Source organism: Coturnix japonica, chromosome 1, assembly GCF_054131305.1.
Source record: "Coturnix japonica strain WE chromosome 1, WE-NBRP24, whole genome shotgun sequence".
Taxonomy (NCBI): Eukaryota; Metazoa; Chordata; class Aves; order Galliformes; family Phasianidae; genus Coturnix; species Coturnix japonica.
Window position 1 is genome coordinate 79,095,843 of NC_140663.1, and position 22,617 is coordinate 79,118,459.

At 41.7% G+C, this 22,617-nt stretch overlaps 1 protein-coding gene across 2 annotated transcripts in view; it reads left to right on the forward strand.

Annotated features, from left to right (window-relative positions):
- The first annotated feature begins 1,231 nt into the window (after nt 1-1,231).
- ALCAM (activated leukocyte cell adhesion molecule) overlaps nt 1,232-22,617 on the forward strand; it is a 114,453-nt gene continuing 93,067 nt past the window's right edge. For both annotated transcript variants that reach the window (XM_085546146.1, XM_085546145.1), the window contains exon 1: nt 1,232-1,535. In XM_085546146.1, coding sequence (XP_085402272.1) covers nt 1,445-1,535 — 91 coding nt within the window. In that variant the 5' untranslated portion in view covers nt 1,232-1,444. The remainder of the gene's footprint in view (nt 1,536-22,617) is intronic.

A 22,617-nucleotide genomic window follows, 5' to 3' on the forward strand; every position in this document is an offset into this window, starting at 1 on the left:
ACATGCAAGAAAAAACTCTGAATAGGAACTATAAAGTGGCTTCAAAAGAAAGACAAAAAAAAAAAAAATTATTGATCTTAAAAGTAGGGTGGGGTTTTTTCTTTCCTGAAATCTGTTTACTAATATGCCAAGAGAAATCTCCACAGAAAACAAAGGCTCAGATGAGCAGTAAGTAGAGAAAGTAAAATAGTTTTTAAACTGATTGCATAGTGTGAAGTACACAATTATTATAAAGATAATAATAACGTGGAAGAATAGAAGGATGATGTGAGTTGAAGACGGTGCTTCAGTTCTTAAAGTGAAACATCGTTGCCTCATTTTAGTGGAAACAAGTGCAGTACGTGGGGAAAGACACGCACAAACGGTGCTATTTTAATTCTACTCTGCACCACAGAAATATCGAAGTGTTCTCAGTTTTTAGTCATTGTGAAAATTGTTTTGAGAACAGCAAATATATCTGCAGAATAATCTACTGAAGCGTGTCTTTGACTTCCAGGACTTTTGGGGAAGTTCCTGTCTAAAAGCTCACATGAAATAAGTCAGAGCTCTTGTCGCGTCAGATTTCGCTACTGTAAAGTCCCTCTGGAGGGACCACATGACGCGCATAATTCACGCTTTCAGCTCCTGGACACCCGGCGTACTTCTCGGGCAGAACTCGCCGTGTGACTTTGGGCAGCCCATCTCCCAGCCCGCCCTCTCCGTGCAGCGGGCTAGATGTCCGCGTTCCATGACTGCTGCGGGCATCGTTCTCATCTTCGGAGCAGACGCGGCGAACACACGCTCCCTCGTCCTTCGGTGCATTCCTTCCCGCAGCCAGCAGCGCCCTAAGCTCCCTTCCCTTCCAAACCCTCTGCTCCACCGACCGCTGTGAGCTTTCCTTTTGGCTACGCACCCAGCAGAACGGGCAATTCTATTTTTTCCGCTCGCGATTTGCAATACTCCCACCCGACACACACCTCGACCGCGGACACGGAACGCGGGGAGGGGCGGGACGTCTGGCACGGGTCTCGCCGCGCTCCCCAACCCCATAGTCTCGCTCCCCCTCGGCGGCACCTCCCGGGGCTTTGGGGACCGCGGCTCCGGCGACGGGGGCGGCCGCACCCGGGGCTTCCCCCGCCCCGCCGCCCGCTGCGTGCACCGGGCGGGCCGGAGGGGCCGGACCAGCTCCGCCGCCGCAGCCGGCCCCGCCTCCCTACCGCCGCTCTCAGTCCTGGAGCGCCGCTCGGCTGCCAGAGGGAAGTCGCCACCTGCTCCGGTGCGGAGTCGCTCCTCGCCGTGCGCCGAGAGGGAGAGCAGCCGCCCCGCCACTTGCCGCGCCCGCGGACGGCCGTGCGAGGAGAGAAGTTGCCTCCGCGCTCCGCAGCCGGAGGGAAGAGCCCCGAGGGTCGCCGCCGCCGCCCCGCAGCCTCCCCGCCGCCTCCCGGTCCCGCCGCGGGCAGGCGGGATGATGGAGCCCCCCGCCGCCGCCGCCCGCGTCTCCTGCCGCTGCCGCCCGCTGCTGTGCCTGCTGCTCGCAGCCCTGTGCGTGCCGCCAGGTGAGTGCCCGGAACGCGAGGGACTCGTCGGGAGCGAGGCCGGGGCCGCAGGTGGCCGTGCCTCCCGGGGCTCCCGTCCGTCCGCTCAAAGCCAGAACGCCCGGCGCTCACCGCCTCCCGTCTCATCCCGGTGGCCGATGCGGGGAAGCGGGCTGCGGGAGGGCGAGCAAGACGCCGTGCCCCGTGGTAGCGCCTGCAACCATCGGGAAGCGGGCGGGCGAGGACGGAGCAGAGCTCGGGCTGCTTTGCCCGCAACGCAGCGCGGTCCCGAGCGCGGTCGGGGCGCAGCGCAGCGCTGCTCAGGGCGGGTCCAGCGGCACTCGGGGCTGCTCTGCGCCTCGGGGAGCGCCGCATCCCCCCACCGGAGATGGGAATATTACAGCCGTCAGGCGTTCGTAGGCTTTATTTTGTAAATATTGAGCGTGAAAGTGAAGTCTGAGGGAGAAGCTGGGAAGTGAGGAGTTGTGCATTCGGCACGGAGAGCGTCTCATTATTCCTGTAGAAAGAGCGTCAGCCTGTGGCAGTAGTTTGTATTGCTTTGAAGCAAAGGCTTTGCCCGTGTGTGCCGGGAGCGCGGGGCTCGCAGGAGCCGTGGAGTTGGCGTTCGTTCATTGCCAGCCTGTGCCTCACTGCTGTGCGCTCCTCTGTTAACCGCTTATATGCAGCAGCGAGATAAGGACAGCGCTTCAGGAGCCCCTTTTCACCAGCGATGTAACCCTGCTTACTCAGTATGTGCATCAGTTAAGTATAGAACTGGCAGCCTTACCTTGTTGGCATAGCTCGAGCTTTAATTTCTATTAGAATAGCTAAAAGAAAAACTCTAAAAAAACCCCCACCAAACACAAACAAACTAGATTTGCAACACAGATCCAAAAGGAACAGAAGCGTAAGTACTGTATTAATCTGTTCTGCTCTGGTTTTGCTCTGGCAAATACAGTACGGCTTACAAATGTCTCAGCAGCGGAGTTTGCAGTCAGCGCTGATCTCTGTGGTGTAGAGCAGCTCTTTGGAAAAGATTTTTCATGTTATGAAATGCTGAAGGCATGTGGAGTATCCGGAGAGATAAGCACCCCAGTGATGAAGCAAGACATGTCCCCCGTAGAGAGTTCTGTCCCACTTTCCGCTAATGTAAATAAGAATTGATTTCACTTGCTGTGACTGTCCACATTTACCCACCGAAGGAAATCTGAAATAATAAAAATAATTTATCTTAAGGGTTGTGCTGATGGAGGTCTATGAGGAGATGGAATTTCACTAGCTATTACCTAAAGAGTCTGGAGGTAAACCATCCAGCGTCTACAGAGTTCTCTCTGCTGTCCTTTCTTCCTTGTCCTCTCGATGAGAAGATCAAGCAAAACAAATGCATGGGGGGAGAACAAAGCCCCACCTCGGATCAGGAACTTTCCCAGCCTACAGAAAATGCCTGGAAAGCCTGATTTATAACTTAAGCCTTACATTCTTCATCTATTCCCCAGAGGACAAAAGATACTTAAAAACAATACTTGTTAAGCTTTTGGCATTACTGCTTTTTTCACATTCCTTACTCCTTGCAGCCTTTGTTGTGTCATGCCAGTTTACCTTCGTCTACCACAAATTTTGGATCCATTACTATCATGCTTGGCACTGGGGAGTTCCATTTCAGATTTTCATATGGCAAGCAAAGGTTGAATTATTAAAAGCATATTTAAAGTTGATGTGTGTCAGGTATAGATCTGTCTGGCAATATTCAGCCTGGCTGGGGATTCCTGTGAGAAATACTGAGCTTTTCTTTGCAGATAGTATTACCTAAGAAGAGCTCTATTTTAAAATGAGGTGGTCCATGTCCAAGTGTGGGGCTAGGAGGCTAACTCTAGGACTGAGTAAATGAGAATACCGGTTAAATGCTTGGGCTCTTCTAGGAAGATGACTACATGTGGAAAGTCCATTTTCAGTCATGAGCTAACTGTGGTGCTTCCCCCTCTCTCCTGGTCTCTGGTTTATGATAATTCTGAAGATCAGAGTCTCATTTGGTGTTGTATTACTCAAGATTGGTAACTGTGTCATGGTAATGAAAGGGCAGTGTGGAGCCTTCATATTCACAGGATGATTACTTTGTTCTTGCTGGTGGTGGTGAAGATTGTTGGGTTTTTTGTTTGTTTGTTTGTTTTTTTCCTGGTATATCAAGCAGGACATTGATCTGAGAAAACTGATTTTCTGTATTAAGACCTGAAGTTCACAAAGCCTTTCTAAGATGGAGGTCAGGAGATCTTTGTACCATGTATATATCTTGTTTCGATCTGCTATATTTCTGTTGTCCAATGCACAGAGACTTCTTTAAAAGTGAGCTAGAAGTTGTTAAATGATTTTTGTTTTGGGAACTGCAACTTCTTTGTAAAACCGCTTTGAAGTTCTGTTAGTAAGAATATGTTAGAAATTCATTTTCCTGTGCTGCCCCTCCTCTGTTGGTTTTCTGGCACACAGAGGGCAAGAACAGCAATCATCCAGATCTATATATTTCTGAAATTTCAGACCACTCTTCAGCTCCTTAGGGGAACCAAACCATCTTTTAACTGGAAAAAATACGTTTTGTTATGTTCATGAAATACGTATCTCTGTGGTACACCAGATTTAATTCCATGATATCTTATTTCCGCTTCCCAGCCTGTGTGAGAGTCAACACACTTAGTTATAGGTTCATCCATTTTCCTTACAGGATGTAACTTAGGGTGTTAATCTGTAATACCAGGGCAAATAGCTTCAGCTTTCATAGTACTAGGCACAAAACTATTGGCTGGCTTTTCTCCAGCTGTAGGTTTTGGGGAACTGAATCTCTATCTGTGCAAGCTGATACATGAAGGGGAAAATCATGAAAATACCATTACTTTACATAATGCAAATTACACCTTTGTGATAAGGTTAAACATATCCTCTCAATTTTCTTGCAAATATCCTACTTCTGTAATGTGGTTTATAGTCTTGTGCTATTGAGTGCTCACTACAGATTTCCATAATGTCCTACCTAGTAATGCATGGCACAAATCTAGAACTAAGGATTACTGTAGTGGCAATAGCTTTAATGTGCTTGCTGGTCATTACCACATTACGCCATTGTGGGATTTTTATTTGAATACTACTACAGGGCCTTTTGGTAGAGTTGTTTGTTTTTTTTTGGGGGGGCGGGGGGGAGGAGGGGAGGGTCCGTCTGATTATTGAGCCTGTAGTGAAACAGAAGAAGACTGGAAAGAAGGGAGACAACTGTGTGACTTTTTGTGCTTCAGACCTGTTAACATTTGAGAGATTGAATGAGCCTATAGCTGAATCTCCCAACAGTGGAAGATCCATATTCGGTCTCTCCTGATTGTGATCTGCACTGTATGACCACAAGCACAGTGGTCTCCAATAGGCTGGCTCTGCAGTGCTGTTTCACACTTGAGGGTTTCTCTTTTACATTACCACACTAACTGTAGAAATTGCTTTTTCAGATCACTAATGATCTGGGTTTTTCTGTATGGTCTTGTTCAGTTCTGCAGGCTGCAATACAGGATAGGCTGTATTTTAATACTATAAATAAAAACCACAGTCTCTCTGTTCGGTTCTCAAGGTTCCTCTGGGTTGGTTACCAGATCGTTTTTTTGTTTTTGTTTTTGTTTTTTTCTTTTTTCCTCCAGTTTGATAATGTAATTTTTTTAAAATTGGAAATAGATGTAACTGTAAGGTCACACCTGTATGAGGGAACTGAGCACCTGTTGCAGCATGTTGATGTCTCCTGAGCTCTTTTGCTTTCAAGAAAAATAGTTATGCTTTCATGCACCAATGCTCAAATGAGAGAATCTTCCAAGAACTGTAAATGCTGTGGGGTGATAATTAGAATTGACTTGAACAGAGCATGATTTTTCCAGGGAAAAGTGAACATAATTCATTTCATTTGAATACTCCCCTTGATTTGAATTTATCTTCCCTGACGACAAGGCTTTGACCTACACATTCTTTATCCTGGTATCTTCTTCTTATTAAGAACAGTATGAGTACTGAAGGAGGATGTACGTTTCTGTCTCTGACGTGCTTGAAAATGAATCTCATCTCTTATGTAAGAAGAGATCATAGTGAAGCTAGTACAATCAACAGCTTCAAAACAGATCAGTGGCAGTGATCAGATCAACTTTCTGTCCCTTCTTTCTTTTCTGGCTTTGTTTTGGTTTTCTCCTTCCCCAATGTGTGTTGTTGGGACTAAATCAGAGTCAGCCCAGCCCCAGAGGATGTTAATCCACTCCTCTAAGGTGGTGGCTTTGCAGAGGAATATCTGCCTAGCTTAAGATAAAGTTTCATTCCTTATCATACATGCATGTCTCTAGAAAGGCAAATAAGCATTTATTTATTAAAACAACTTCTATTTCTACTGAGCTGGTATTTTTTTTTGTTGATAAGAAATATGCCTCTTTTGGGAAGTAAAAAAGGAGGAAGTGATAAAACAGTGGAGATGGAGAGCCGAGCAGCTTTAGGGTATGATTCTTGGAGGTTATCAGGGGTTAGAACAGTTCTGTAATGTTTGGTTAGAAAGCATTTGAAGTGCTTTCAATAGCAATGGAAATACTTAGCTGTTCCCCTGATAACAAGCAAAAAGTGCAGCCCGTGATTTAATGAGTGTTTCCGCAGCCTATGTATCTGTATCACCTGTTTTCAATTAGACTGTTTTGTGTATAGTTAACCTCTTACTGTGGAAGGAAAACTGCAAACGCTCACACAGCTTTCGTGTGTTGCACTGTGTGCTGTACTAGTATAGTTTGTAGAATTCCCTAGCATTGTTAAACATGGATATTAACTGTAGCAATTTCAGCCCTAGGGGAAAGTGTTGAAACATCAGTAAAATTTCAAGCATCTCTCTAGATCTTGTAGACTGCTGGAATCTCCACGTTTGGAGCCCTGGTGAGCCAGTGGCTCTTCAGTACTCACTGGGAACTAGCCGTGTCTGGTGGCTTTGCCCCTACCTTCAGTTGTCTCTTTGATACAACTTGCCTTTCTGGCAGGTGAGCGCTGTCTGGGAACTGTTGTGGTTTCTTTTTTCCTTGTGGTTCTTTTTTTATATTTAAATAAATAAATAAATTGAAGAGACTTTTGGCAGCTAATTCAATAGAGGGAGCTCCACTACCTTACTGTTAGAAAGAACATCTTTGTGCTTTTTCTTAGACCTCTGGCTTCAGAAAGATGCACTGGGGGAAAAAAAAATAAATAAATCTTTCTTAACAGTACTCTGTGGCAAAGGGTTTGTTTTTTGGATGCATCTTACTTTGTTCACAGCCTTCCTGTTGCGTGAAGGAGGAAGGACAAATCTGAGTCACACAATTGGGTAAATCCAAAGAGGTGTGACTCAGTTACAGAGCGTTCCCCTTGCTGCAAGGCTTTGCAGGTCTTTAAAATGGGTGTATTCAGAATCTGTTTTTCATCTGAAGTCTGCTTGTCTGAAGGGCACTTCATGGAATAATTCAAAATGAATTTAGAATAAAGAGAGGGTACTTTCAAGGGATGAGCTGCACCAAGAATGGTGTTGGATGTAACAAGGTGCAAATGTTAAGATTGCACTTGATGGACTGCTGGGGCAAGAGAAAGCACAAGCACTTACAGTAACACTGACAAAGTATTATTTTTGTTTATTTAACAAAAATAAGATCATCTAGGATCATAAAGAGAAACTGGAACATGCATACCATTCTGTAAGTGTGGATTCGAGGTTATAGCAAAAAAATGCCAGCTCAAATATGTGTTCGCATGCTTTTATCCTATTCCACGTCTCTACAGGCAGGTAAATGCAGAAAAGTGGTAACTGTTCTGCTAATCTCAGTCCTTGTATTTCTCACAGATCCTGTATTTTTATTTACTGCAGTAATCTATTTTTCTGTATTTATTTTTTCAATTTAATTGGAGAATATAGCCCTAGATATTGAATTCAAAAATAGATGTTGGCTGTATACAGCTAGATTTGCAAGTGATGTTTCTGATATTTACATGTATAGTTTAAATATAATGTGTGTATATTCATTATCTTTATTTATTTTTAAGAAGATGAATGACTTGATTTTTGTTATTGAATTGAGTGAGCTTACTGTGTTGGCCAAGAAGAATTGCTAAGGTTCATAGATTAGGAAGACCGGAGAGGGTTATCTATTGAGTGGTATGGTAAACTTCTACAGAAAGGACTTTTAATTCCAGTTTAAGCTGGAATTAAAGCAATGTATAGATGAATGCAGGTGTGAGGTATGAATATTATTTGTGGAATATGATGTTCTTTAATAGAAGTTTCTGAAATGTTTAGCTGAGCACTATGTAGAATATTAGCCTGGGGTATTACTCCATTTTAGGATACAGTTTTGTGTCATGAAATCTAGAAAGCACTGTGTGTTTGACTAAGTGAATTCTATTACTTGTTCAGATAAAACCATGTTCATCGGATTATTCTAGTGTTCTTGAAGAGCAGAGACAAACATAATAATCCTTACATATAAAGCCTTATGCGGAACAAAAAAAGAAAGATGAGGAACTGAGTACCTAGGCAGTATCTGGGGAACTTTGGTACAGGTGTGTAATTGCAAAAGAGAAGACTTCAGAACTGATTCCTTCATGCTTGATACTGTGTATCAAGTAGTATAACGAGTGCTTGCATATAGACAAGATGATAGGATAAGTATTACATATTAAAATTAACTCATGAATATTGACACAACGTTATGAGATTTGCTTTCGCAAGCTGAGGAAGATTTAAGTTTCTGACACTGACATGATTTACCTGATGTAAATGAAGAAGCTGTTTGTCTCTTGTGCTTGGTAGCTTGACAAGTGGGCAAGAGGATAATTTTTCTGACTTGAATACATTACTGAAACTTTTTTTATCAAGCAGTTTTTACTGCTAATCTTGAACCCTCTCTACACAAAAACAACGTGGAAGTCAGTATTATGAATGTCCACCCAGTTACCAGTTTCTATTTGTAAATTACTTTTCTTACTATTGCATGAGCACTCATTCTTCCTAGTACAGGGCTTGTTGTGCAGGCAGATCTGTGGCTTTACATAGCCGCCATTAATATTAGCAAATAATGGCAGAAACTTCACATTGCATGATGTTATGTTTTGCATTTTAAGGTTGTCAAAATAAGTGTTATTGTTATTTTGATAGATATTTAAAACCAAATGTAAATGTTTTGCTCTAGCCCTCTGTAACAGGGCTTCAGATTTCTGAAGGGGCAACTCTTCCGTGGTTCAGTGTGACTTTACTCACCACACTACTGTTGAATGATGCAACACATTCTGCCCTACCTTTGAAGTTTAAGTCCTTAAGTATAACCTTTACCCTCAAGGTTTAACCCTGGTTAATGTGTGGTGCCCCACAGCAGCAAATTCCTAAGTGTCTATATGCATGTCTGATGTCAGTGTGTCTCCTGGTAGTTCACCTGAAGGTTTGATAAGGGTCAGGGTCTGGTATTTCATCCAAACTCACTTGGGTCTGCAGGTCATTACTTGTCATTTCTTATCTCTTTCCTAAGAATCCTGCAGGGTTAGATAGGAGACATCTGTCCAGTTTCTGGGGGGAAAAAATCTAAGACTTCTGAGATGGTAAGGAGAATAACTGGCATGTTGTACGAGTGATATCCATACATGAAGTAGAAAATGCTGGTGAACTCTTTTTCAATTGAGGTTCTCGGGATCTATTTGTATATGTATCAAAATGCTGATACATCCAAGGGCTGTGAGGAAGATATTATGTCTGTATGAGAGTTAATGGGAGAGCAGCAGGGAATGAGGTCTTCTTGTGGGAATTGGAGTGGGAATGGAGCTGTGTTGGGGGCATTCTGCCTTTGGAGTATCTCTGCACCCACAGTCCTGCTTAGAGGTATTCCTGGACAGCATGATGATGAAGAGCTAGACAGCAGAGACTTGTAACAATGGTCACCTCTGGTGTCCATTGGAGCAGGTGAAGGATCTGTATCCCTCCCATGCTTGAGAAATTTCCTGCTATTACTAGGGGCATACTTACCCTCTGAACTGCTGCAAAAAGCTGTCTGCTTGCTTTAGGGGTGTCACTTTGTTCTCTGTCACCGAATGGTTTGCAGAGCACTCTGCGGGTCACTTTTTTTATCGTTATTTCCATCTGTGAGTACAGCAGTGATAAAGAAAAATAGGCTTCAGCATGCTCAGTATGCTCACGATCTCTGACTCTCTTTCCATTACATCAGATGCAGAGGGCACAGAGGAATGAATAAAGCAGTGTATTTCTTCAATGAATACTGAATGGGAGAGTGTGAGCCGACAGAAGCTTTCTCCAGAAAGAAGTGGGGTGTTGTAATGGCTGACATCCGCACACGTGGTAGGAGGGGCAGGTGAATCATTTGTAGTTGGAATTCTCTGTCTGACTTCATTAGATCTTCAGTTTTGAGGACTGAAGTTGATATTTTACCCTAAAAGCTTGTTAGTTTTTTTTTTTGTTTTTTTTTTTTTTTTTCTGGGCAGGATTTGCATTCCAACTGTTACTTGAAACAAATGATGGTCATGGATTTGTTCCGAGGGCCAGACATTAACTTCAGAATTGGAAACTACTTTGCATAAGCATATATAAAACCCTAGCCTCGTTAGTATGGCAGGTTCATTGCCTTAGGTGTGAATTCAAATTCACAAATGCCTTACGAATTGCTCATTTTCTTACTTTTAGACCAGTTTCTAGTCTTCCTTCAAGATGCTGTCATCTGCAAACAGCTGTGACAGTTCCATGAGTCTTTTCATGCGAGTGTGAAAGAACAGAACATGAGCATGCTGGGGACCATGGCTCCTTGTGAGGAGGCTTTCTTCCTGCAAAAGAATAAATATTTGTTACTTTTTTTTCTTTTTTTCTGTGTTCTTTACAACACAGCCTTTTTTCATAACCACATAAGGAATTTGGTGGCTTATGGTCTGGGTGTTCGGTAACCAAACATAGTAAACTATACAGAAATCCTGAAGTGAAGATTTTAACAGAACCTTAAAAGGGAGTTTTGCATTGAAAAACTTTTTTTTTTTTTTTTTTTGCTAAAATTCATAGTTAAGTCTGGGAGGTTTTTCCTATTTCCTCTGCTCTTTATCTAAAGATGGACCCTCTCTCTTAGCTATAGGAAGGCAGGAAAGGTACTAGAAAAACAAGTGTTTTATCCATGCATGCATTAACTGCAAAAGTGTTAAGACCTAAATTTCCCATCTGTTAATAAAACACTTGACTCTAGCAATTTCCCTGTTCTTTCTGCAATAATAGCTTAAAACAAACACACACAAAAAACCCACTTTAATTCCATTAGCTCACAGAGGACTGAGGTCTGGCTATTTTTTAAATTATTTATTTATTTTTTAAAACTTTTTAAAAATATCATTTAAGGAAGAAGGAAGGTGACCCCTTGAGTAAGCTGAAGGTCTATAGGTTTTAAAGAGAAATCTGCATATGGCAGATTTCTCAAACAATGAAGTCTGAAAGCAGAAGGGTACATCTTTGAGCTGGCTCTGATAGTGGTTTGGGAGAGGTCACTGCTAGGGTAGGAAGCATCACAGAGTGTATTTTATTTGGGAGGACTTAAGTGCCATAACAAACTTGGCATTCAAATGCTGGGAGACAAAAATATCTAAGCTATATATTCCTTGTGGCACCTTCAGTAATAATGAACATTTTGTGGCCTTTTGTTCCTCAGTAAAGATGCAAATAAAAGGCTAGTTTATTATTATTCTTTTTAATGAGCTGTTCCTGCAGTGTATGTGCATCTTTGATAACTGCTGTTGCAAGCATGCATTTTGTGAGTCCATGGTACTTAGCCTGGCATGAATCTCATAGAATTGTGGAATATCCATAAGGGACCCAAAAAGACCACCAAGTCCAACTCTGGGCTCCATATAGGACCACCCAAAATTCAAACCCTATATCTGAGAACGGTGCAAAAGTGCTCCTTGAACTCTGGCAGCATGGGGCTGTGCCCACAGCTCTGTTCCATGCCCACTGCCCTCTGGTGCAGACCCTGTCCCTAATCCCCAGCTACCCCTCCCTTGACATATCTCCATGTGATTCTCTCTGGCTCAGTCTCTGTCACAAAGAGCAGAGCTCAGCACTGCCTCTGCTCCCTATGAGGAACTGCAGCTGCCATGAGGCCTCCCTTCAGCTCTCCTGCTGTGTGCTGACCAAACCACGGGACCTCAGCCCTTCCTGATACACCTTGCACTCCAGACCTTTCAACATTTTCATAGCCCTCCTTTGCACACTTATGCAGGTGTAACATGTTAAAGAGCTCTCCTGTGTCGTGACCCAGCTTTGAACTGGAAGCTGGGTAGAGTGGAGCTGTTATGTGATGAGCACCTAATCAGGACTAGGAGCAGGAGCTTTACATCATCTGGGATGGGATTTATGAGCTCTGCAGCAGGAAAAGGCTGAATGCTGGCAGCCCTTAGGACAGCTTAATGGTGTTCAGCAACACCTGCAGCCATGCTGTGTCTGAGGAAGTGGCTGCACTATGCCTGCTAGATGGTGACTGCCGTAGAGTCTCTTCTTCTGGTGTCATGTTCATTGATGCCTAGAAGTTTGTGAGGGGAGCTGGCAGGTGGATTTCTCCCATAAAACTCTTTGCTTTTCTGCTGTTTTATACGAAGGGGGGTCTGAACTTTTTTCCAAGCACAGAAAAAGGAAAAAAGGCAAAGTGGAATAGTGAAATTCTTACCCTATGATTTCTGTCTTGTATATTCTGAAGTACACACGAGCTAGGTGAAAGCACAGCTTACTGCCAGGAGCCACCAGCCTGACCAAAGATGTCAATCAGCATCATTACGGGGAGCAGCATGCATAGGTACCAAGCAGCTTACTTCAGGGTTGCAAACCTGGTGTGTACCCATTGGGCCTGTGGGAAAAGCCATGGAATGGAGTCTACTATGGAGACCAAGAGGGATGAAAATTCTGAAGAGACCTGTGGAAAGATGCTGCCTGGACAGGAGGTAGCAAGATGAAAAGGACAGCTGCTTTGGACATCAGAAGAAATACCTTATATGCTTTTTTGAGAGACCTGAACACCTGAGTACTTGGAGAGCAGTCAGATGAATCTGAGAGAAATCCTGCTTTGGCTCTGGCCTATCAAAGCTATGGTGGAAAACGGGCTGCTCCAGCATAGCAAGGGGAGTGGATGCCATGTGCTGATGTCATGTTGCTTGAGGGCCCCACTGAGGGGATCTTCAAGGTAAATCTTCTGCACAAAAGTAGTATTTGGCCTTCAGCTTGCAAGGGAAGCAAGTTGTTAAGGACAAGCTGTCCACTTTGTGAGAACTTCCTGGAAAATTTTTGGATTAAGGAGAATCTTCCAAATGAGAGTTTTGAGAGAGAAGAGCCAGGTAGCAGAGACACCAGAAAGCAGGGAAGAATCGTCTGTATCTTCAATTTGTCAGCTCTTTTGCTTCCTCCCTTCTACCTGCTGCGCTTAGCAGACATTATTCTTCATCACGACTGTGCTCTGTTACACCACTGTACTCAGTTCCATGTCCCCTCTCCTTATACACGGTACCTGTACCTATGCACGGTACAGTTTCCAGACTCAACAAGACGTCTGTTTCCCCATGGTGACTTCTCATGTCTGAAGCTTTCCAACAAGGCACTTTGGTAGGACCATTAGTTTTGATAGCAATTGGCTTTCCCAAGGAGCCTTCTCTTCTTGTGTTCCTGGATCACCACAGGTGATCTAAATGCTGCTCATGTTAAGAGTCTTTCTGGGAGGAGAGGAAAGCCTTATGTTTTCTTCCAGTCTTTGCAAGTAGCTTGGTGTATGAAGTAAAATGTCAGGAAAGGATGTCAGATGCAAAGCATAAGCACTGTTTGACCTACATGTCTAACTCTGTCCTTAGTGAGCTTTTGGATTTTCTCTAGAGTAAGGCACTGTATTCTGAAATTATTTAAGACACTCCTGAGATGAGAATCCTGAGAAAATAAGCCAATTCCAAAGCAGTATTAGTTGTTTATTATATCCCTCATATTAAACACAGCTGTATGAAATTGCAGTGGTCAACCATGTGTCTAGTTTAAGCCTTTCAATGTAGTTGAACTGCAGACCATCCTACTGCTTGCTTGTATGTTGTTTAAGCTGACATTGTAGATCCGTAACCAAAACTGTGCTAAGTCATAAAATCTAGAAGTTAAGCTGATGCAAGAACATCCGGATTTGACATTACTCAAGTATCTCAGTATTTTCTTAAGGACTGAATTTAATAAACTAGCAGTAATACAGTCCTTGCAGAGGGGACCCACAAAGCCACAATAAGCAGAACTGATGGCTTGGAGGCTGTTCATGTGCTGGATGTTCTGTGTGAGCTTTAGTGTGCTTCTGTTCCTCCCGGGGGTTGTCTGGCTAGCATGACTCACAGAGGAAGCAATTTAGGCAAGGGGCTCTCATCTTGCTCTGGTCACTCTTCCAAAATATGATGCAAATGGTAGTTCACCTCTTTTGCTGACTTTATAAGCTTCTGTGTTTAAATTGCGCACACACATGGTTTTTCCATATGTAAGATATAATATACGGAGAGGATTTTTTTTATGCCTGTCAGCAGGGAATATGCAGCTTACTAAGCTTTCTTGAGTATAATTTTAAATGGAGAAAATGCTTCTATATAAACTGAGATTATCTCATCACAATTTTTTTATGACTGTTAATTAAAATGTGAGGAAATCCTTTAGAACAGATTTGCAGTTTTGAGACTTTTATGAGACTTAACTTGAGAGATCCATTTTATAGTTATGCTTTCTTATTAGTTTTTAGATTAGGATATGTTTAAATGCACAGCTATCATCACAGGATTTGATAACTTTGTTTTTTTCTGCAGTGTAGCTTAATTCAGTTATGGTCCTATTTGGGTTTTGTTTCTGCCCTACTTTTCAAAGATATATTGTAACTATCTATTGTAATGGCTATTAAAACTAAAATCCCCAAATAGTTTTAATTTGAACGTGTGTTCTTTAATATTGACTTTCAGTGAAGTATATTTTGTTAGGTTCTTGTGAACAGTGGTCATCTAAAATGTTGCAGCTCCCTCTGAAAATATATTTTTCCACAGATTGGCAGACTTCAAAGCCAAAGTGAAGGAAGGATCGCCATGTCTGACTTTGAGATACTTGAGATGCTTTTAAATGATTTTAATGGAGAACTGTAGAATCTTGGTGTGTAGTTTATATTGTGCTAGGAAACAAGAAAGTTTACTGCAAGAAAGGGAAGCTTATTATACACCATTACGTGCTGTGTTCTCTTTAGACATGCGGACATGTGTGTCAGTAGAAGAATGATGTAGCTGAGGGTTTGAAACTACAAGGCTTGAAACTACAACTTGTGCTCAGGCTGAAAGAAAATGAAAGATATGAATCTTTTTTTTTGCCTTGCTCTAAGCATGCTTCTAATATCACAACATCATGAATCTTTTAATCATGGGCTTATCTGTCATCTCAGATGCCTCAAAGCCCTTTAATTGCAGAATTTTCCAGTCTAGGAATAAATAACACAAGGAGAAAAGTGATTAGTTGTAAATTGCAAAGGAAGTCAGACTCTATCAGGAGGAAATGTGGTGAGGATTCCTAGTCCTTGCGCTTTGATTTGTTTGTGTGCATGACCGTGTGGAGAGCCTTGTGCTCTAGGCCAGTAGAAGTCTGTGAAAAGGAAAGAAGGATGCTCTTGTTTTCTCCCTGTGGGTCATTAAACACAAGCTTTCTTTTTTTTTTTTTTTTTTTTTTTTTCTTTTTTTTGTAGAGACATGGAGAGAGAGACCATCAGATATAGGGTCGCATTGATCAAGCATATAATGAGCTAGCCCAAGCATTACTGTGGATGCACTTACCCTAGCAAACTTTACCACTGAAAGCAAAGCAGGGAAAAAAAGTGAGGGATAATTGGTTGGTATGCTGGCAGTAATGCACATCCTGATAGGAGCTGCGTTAACATGAGCAAACTGTTCTGATATAGCTAATTAATCAGAATATTCTACCCAACTATGCCTCAGAGTCTACAGTCCTTTTGCAGGTGTCGATGGAGAAAATGGTATGGGTGAAGTCTCACTGTTGCTAATTCTTATGGGAAGAAATATTTCAAGGCATCGTAGCATTTGTTTTTCCATATTCAGGTGGAGAAAAATGAGAACAGAAGTAGAAATAAGGTGCAAAAGGAGAACATTTTTAAGAGAATAAAAAGAATCTTTTGATGTGTCTCCTAGGAGAAGGGCACTGAAAGGCGGTGGGGAAATGGGCATCTGTCTGTGCTTTCAGGGCCATGTGGAAGCAGGGTCACTGTTCCCTCTTGTTGTATCTGAGCTCCAGGTGCTCCCTCTGTGGTGGTGCTAGCAGAAGCAGAAGGTGCAGAGATGCGTAACCACATTTCTGCAACATGGGTTGAGACTTGTGGGTGCTCCTGACTCATAGATTCCCTTTCAGAAGAGTTCCTTTTGTTTCTGTTCTTGCTCTGGTGAGTTTACTTGCAGTTTTGCTTTCAACAGTTAAAATAAGATGATAGTCTTCCTGAAGCAACTTTCACATCCTCCTAGAGCCGTGATACAAAGCAATTTCAGTTGTGTAAACTCCCATAACCTGATTTCTGACTTCCAGATTCCAGTTCTGGGCTGCAGAGTGTCTTCAGCTACTTCATTCCATTGGTGCCTTAAACAGGTTGGAGACCGTTTTGCTTGCTCTTTCTCAGTTGTTGAAAAGGAATTCAGAAATGCAGGTTCTCTACTTCAGGTTTCAACCTAGCACCATTTTGAATGTGAGTCCTAGAGGTAAATGAAGAAAACCTTAAACAATCCTTTGAAGAATTTATTTATATATTTTTTTGCTTTCAAAAAAAGCTTTTATATCTTTAGAGGTATTTTAATTTTTTTAAAAAGCTCTTGTATGGATTTCCATTTCCTTTGAAACGCTCTGAATATTTCCATGACTTCAGAAATATTCAAGTGTATTGATGTCAGAGCAGTCTGAGCAGGAATTTAGTAAGCAAGCAACCCCTGTAAAAGTAGGGCTGTTCCCAGGGCACTCCTAATACTCCTGCGAGAAATGTCTGATAACAGTGTATCTAATTTGTTTTGGGTAACATGCCCAATAATATACCGAATGCACTGCAGCACTCAAAGCAATATGAATTTTTGGTGATGTTTTTAGTTCATTCTTCATTATTAGAAGGAAAGAAGGCAGTGAAACAGGTGAAATGTGAAAATATCCATGTTTCACGTACAGGCTTTCTAACAGCACAATTATAGCATCACCAAGGTTGGAAAAGACCTCTAATCATATAGTCCAACTGCCCACCTGCCTCCTCACTAAACCATGTCCTTTAGTATAGATTCTAAATGTTTGTCGAATACCTCCATATGTGGTGACTCCTGGTGAATCAGATGCATGTTGGTAATGTGAATCAACTGTATGCTTATCAGAAAGGAAGCAGTTAAATTATTTATTATTTAACATTTGCTCATCTAGCTAACCCTGGGTCTCATTAGCAAAAGTTAAGAGCTATAATAATCTTCAGTGGATGCCTACATGTGATTTCCATGTATTTGTACACACTGTGTTTTAGGTAAATGGCTAAGAACAAAGATGATGATGTACGCTTTTCCATTAACTGCACACTTGACAATTTTTGCTTGTGGGTATAGATTACTTTTTATTAAAATAAAATAAAAATAAAATCCTCAACATAAAGAGGAAAACCTTAAGAAGTTTTGCTGAATCCCTGCTGGATTAGTTTATCCCTGAGTAGTCAAAATCTCCCAACAGGGGAGAGAGCAGCTAAGATAACTCTTTTCTATTACTTCTGATTTCCACTGATTTTTCTCACTGAGGAGCTGAAATTCTTTGCAGAAGTTACTTCTTGCGGGTGACAGGCTATGAATGCATTGCTTCAGAAAACTATCAATCTTCCTGTCCTACTAGCCCACTTAAGCCTGCATTCACTGTCCATACATAGGCTCTCATGTTCTTATTCTTGAGAGGTCTTCTTATCAAATACTTCTTTGTTTTTGTTGAAGTATCCTACCATAGTTGCTTGTTTTTTTTGTCTGTCATTTCTGATTGTATGTCTGTAGGCTTATGCAGGGCATATTTCAGGTCCTTTTTTTGGGTATATTGCAGCATGTTCTGTCAGTTACATACCTCTGTGTGGCTTCTTTCACTGAGTTACTTTTAAAAGAAGTTCAGAGATGCAGAATACTCATCAGTCCTTTAAAGTTCCTAATATCTGAAACTGTAGCTATCAGAAATCATTTGTGTTTGTTCTGTTAGCCACAAATTCAAGTGTAATTTACCAGTGAGGAATTTAATTACTTTTCTTTTTCAGCTGTTTTGCTTAGGGTGAAATTAATTTCTGGTACAAATGGCAGTCGTATACTTCTTAAAAACTTTCATTGATTTATTTTTCCACAAGTGTTTCAAGATGCACTGACACTGCCTTCTTCATTTGAGTTCTTTCTTGTTTTTTGTTTCCTACTAATGAAGCAAAAAAATATTGCATGATGTTAGAATCATAGAATCATTGGAGTTGGAATGGTACCTTAGAGGCCGTCTAGTCCAAATCCCCAGCAATTAACAGGGATGCATGCCTACAGCTAGATCAGGTTGCTTAGAGCCCCATCTAACCTGACCTTAAATGTCTCCAAGGCCAAGACATTCACCACCTCTCTGGGAAACCTGTTCCAGTGCTTCACCGCCCATCTGTTTAAAAATAAATAAATAAATAAGTCTTCCTTATAGCTAATATAAATTTTCTCCCCCTTTAGTTTAAAGACATTCTGAAGCCCTTGGAAATCACAGCAGGCCCTGCTAAAGAGTCTATCTCCTGATTTCTTACAGCCCCTCTTTAGGTATTGAAAGGCTGTTGTCTTTTTTTATCCTTTGCCTATCCGATATCCCTCAAGAGTATGAAATTCTCCATTGTACTCCATTGCAGCCTCCAATCCTGATGTCAACAGTCAGTTTGCTCATGCTGCTGAGCAACAGGTCCAGCATTGCATTCCCCCTTGGTGAAGCTATATCGTGGCTCAGGAAGTTATCCTCAATATATTCCAGGAGTGTTGTGGATCGCCTGCAGCTTGTTGTGATACTTTTCCATCAGATGTCAGAATGATTGCAGTCCCCCAACAGGATGTGAGCTTGCTAATGCAACGCCTCCTGTAGCTGGAGGAGGAAGGCTTCACTGACAAGCTGTATGTGATCAGAAGGCCTGCAGCAGACCCCAACCACAAGTCTTGCTTTGTTGCCTCTGTCTGTAACTCTTACCCACTGACTTTCAAGTTCCACTTGGCTGCTGTTCAGGGACAGCTCTTCACACCCTTCCTTCCTTGATGTAAAGGACAGCTCCTCCTCCCCTTCTTCCCTAGCTGTCCCTTCTGACCAGCTTGTAGCCATCAATAACCACATTGTACTCATGGGAATCATCCCAACAGGTTAATTCATAGTTTATTTACATAACTATTTGTTACTTCATGTTCAAGGCCCATTTTTATAGTCCAGTTAGTTCCTGGATCACAGTGTGTTTTAAAATCCTGTTTTTCAAAGAGCCTTTCATCGGCACTTGTCAGGCACTTGTTAATTGCTTTCACTGTCTCTATCTGATCTATTTCTTAAGCAGACTAAATTAAAGTTTTCTGATTGCTCTATTTTTAAACTGACAGATAATTTTTATTTCAGTCTCCATGGTGGAGATCGGTCATTCTCAGCTTGCAGAACGTTGTTTGTTGCTGTTGTTTCTCAGGTCCTTACTGGGAAACTCAACTGCCTGCTGCAGATTACAGCAGTAGGGAAAATGAAAGCATTTCCTAGGTATGCTTGATATCTTTGTTTAACGAGAAATCTTTATTTAACTGGAAGCAGTGCTAAGAATAGCAACCTGACTAGCTTGGTACTTGTTCAAGTTTCATTTTCTGTTTTTAGCCAAGCTATTTTTTCTTCCGTTTTCCAAGATCGTGGCAGACTTCTGCAGTTACCCAACTTTGTGCACAAATTGCAGCAGGGAACCCAGATTACACGGTTTGTTTAACAAACAAAAACTGCTGAGCATGGGGATACAGGATAGGGTGAGTTTCTTCTGGCAGGGGCTTTCTGGGGTGCTAAGCACAACCGAGGGCTGAATGAGGACCCTTGTGTGAGCACAACGCTTTGGTATGATAACAGTAGGTGCCTTCATGTGGTGCTATGCTTGGGGCTGATTTATGAGGTACTGCACGGCTGCAGCACTAATGAGGCAGATTTCCTCCTACTTCTGATGCTGCCTTATTGAACACTAGCTTAGAAATGCCTCAGCAGCAGAGAAGCGGTTGGAGATTTCTCAGGCTCTTTCTCAAAGTCCTGCATGAACAGAAGAAGTATGCTATAGTCAACTTTGTCTGTATGTAGGAATGAGAGGAAGCTTTTGGTTTCTGTTGAGGTTCAACACCTCAACGGCAGTGCTGCTGCCATCTGTCCAGGTGGGAAGCTGTTCCCACCTAGTTGAATGGTGGTGTTTGCAGAGACAGTTTGAGGTACTTGGGATACTTTTGATGAGTGGAAGCAAGTGAAGAAGCCTATGAAGAACTCTCACTGAATGAATTGACAAACAGAGTGGAAATGGAAAAGCTAAGGGAAAGGTGTAGGAAAGGCAAAGTAGAGGGAATAAGGACTGTTGTTGATAGGTTTTGGGATGTGTTTTTGTTTGTTTGTTTGTTTGTTTGTTTTTTGTTTTTTTAAATGTTACTGCATACGTTGCCCTGAAAATAATGCCTCCTCTTTGTTTCCGTGGGGACAAAGAGCCCAATAACACTGCTTGACAGGGCAAATTTTCAGCTACATAACACTGGTTTTCTACATGACCGCCACCACTAGCTGTGCATCTTCATCAGTGATGAACCTCATCAAAATCTGCATCAGCAGAGGTGACCCATTGTCAGTGCACCACTCACAACCTCACCACACTCACATCCACTGTTTGGTCTCCATAAACATTCAACAAGTGTTGATGAATGTCTGTGGGTGCCATTTTTCTGCATGGCGGAATTCAGTTCCACTCCTTTGCTTTATAAGCACTTCCATGTCAGACATCATTTTGTCAGACTGCACCTCTGTTGTCATCTGTCACACAGCAACAGCATGTGAGAGAATACTGGTGGGAAGATTCAACCTTTGCTGCTGTACCACCAACATCTGCCTCTGATATAATGGGCCAACACTGTAGAAGAGGAGGTATTACTTTCGGAATAGATCTTGTGTTATTAATATATATATTTTTAAAAATATATATATTTCAAAACTCTTCATCATATTAGGTAATAAAAATTAGGAATGGTTTCTTTACTTTCTACTTTGTTTTGCACAGCTTATAAAAATGATATAACTACTTCATTTATGTCTATCAATAATTGAGTTTGTAATTAAATGTTTTATTACCAATAAACCCTTATGATTTACTATTTAGTGAATATTATTAAGGCCCATTTTATGTTATGAGTTTCTTCTGATGATCAGTTATGAAAGTATTTGTAATTTAAAAATCAATGACATAAAGCATTTTGTCGGCAATTCATTTCTTTTCAGAATACAAAGTAGAAGAAAGTAATACAACATAGATGATCCAAAAACTATGCCATCTTGATCATTTTTTTAAATCTCACTGAGGAAATGCAGCATTTTCTTTCTAATCTTTAATGTGGGTTGAGTGGGAAACATGCTGATGGAAGATGTTTTAAACTTTCTCTAGTGTTACTACATGTAAACTCAGTGTTTTGCTTTGCTCCTCAAAAGCTGTGCAAGTAGAAATGCAAGGAAAGCAAGTTAAAGATTTCCTACATGGGTGTTTGCAGATTCCTGTGTATTTCTGCAGGTGCCTTCTCATCTTTTCCTTTATGTGGGATATAGGGCAGTTTGTGTGGGGAGAGTCAGGATGGGTATTTTACAAACAACTGAATGCCTTACTGTATTGGAAGGTGTTTATATACTTTAATAGGACGATTCAGTAAAAAAGTAAAAAGGCTCTGACTGCTAATATATACATTTTTTTTCCAAATATTCCATTTATTTTGACATCAGTGTTCTAACAAACATTGCAATAAAGGGTCTCTGTTGTTGTTTGCCATACTTTTAATTTTTAATTTTTTCACGTTTATGGAATAGATGTAAGTACACCTACCTTTTTCAGAATATTAAAAACAAAGAAGGAAACTAACTGGTTGGCAAGAAAATATGTGGTTATGATCTAATGATGATAATTTGACTCAGTAGTTTTCAGATTCTTTCCATTTCAGTAAATTTGGAATGTAAAGATAGTTGATGCAATTGAGAGCAAAATCATAGAATCATAGAATCACCAAGGTTGGCAAAGACCTAAAAGATCATCCAGTCCAACCATTCACCTATCACCAATAGCTCCCACTAAACCATATCCCTCAACACAACATCCAGTCGTTCCTTGAACACCCCCAGTGTTGGTCACTCCACCACCTCCCTTGGGCAGTCCATTCCAGTGCCTGACCACCCTTTCTGAGAAGTAATATTTCCTAATATCCGGCCTGAATCTCCCCTGCCGCAGCTTGAACCATTGTCTCTGGTCCTACCACTAATGACACGAGAGAAGAGGCTGACACCCAGCTCACTACAACCTCCCTTCAGGTAGTTATAGAGAGCAATAAGGTCTCCCCTGAGCCTCCTCTTCTCCAGGCTGAACATTCCCAGCTCCTTCAGCCTCTCCTTATATGGCCTGTGCTCCAGAAAAAAATATCATAGGGGAAGAAAATTTGCTTTATACTCAAAACCCCCAGTGTATTGTATTTACGTATAACTGAAATGCAGGCATTATTTTAATCTGTAGGTTTTCATTCCCTGTAAGGTCACTTACGGAGTCGTGCTGAAGTAGATTTGATGTCAGTGCAGAAAGACAAGTTGTAACTGAATGATAAAATAGTAATAAATTACACAGTATAATTTTATCCTCTAATCTCTGTGTTATTGTTGAACTTTGATCCATTTGCCTAGTTTGTGCTTTAATGTTTTTATAGCGTAGCAAAGTCAGACTGACAGATGGAAAAATCTACATGCTTAAAATGAAGAGCTCTACCAGTAAAAGCGTTTGGTGTGGATGCG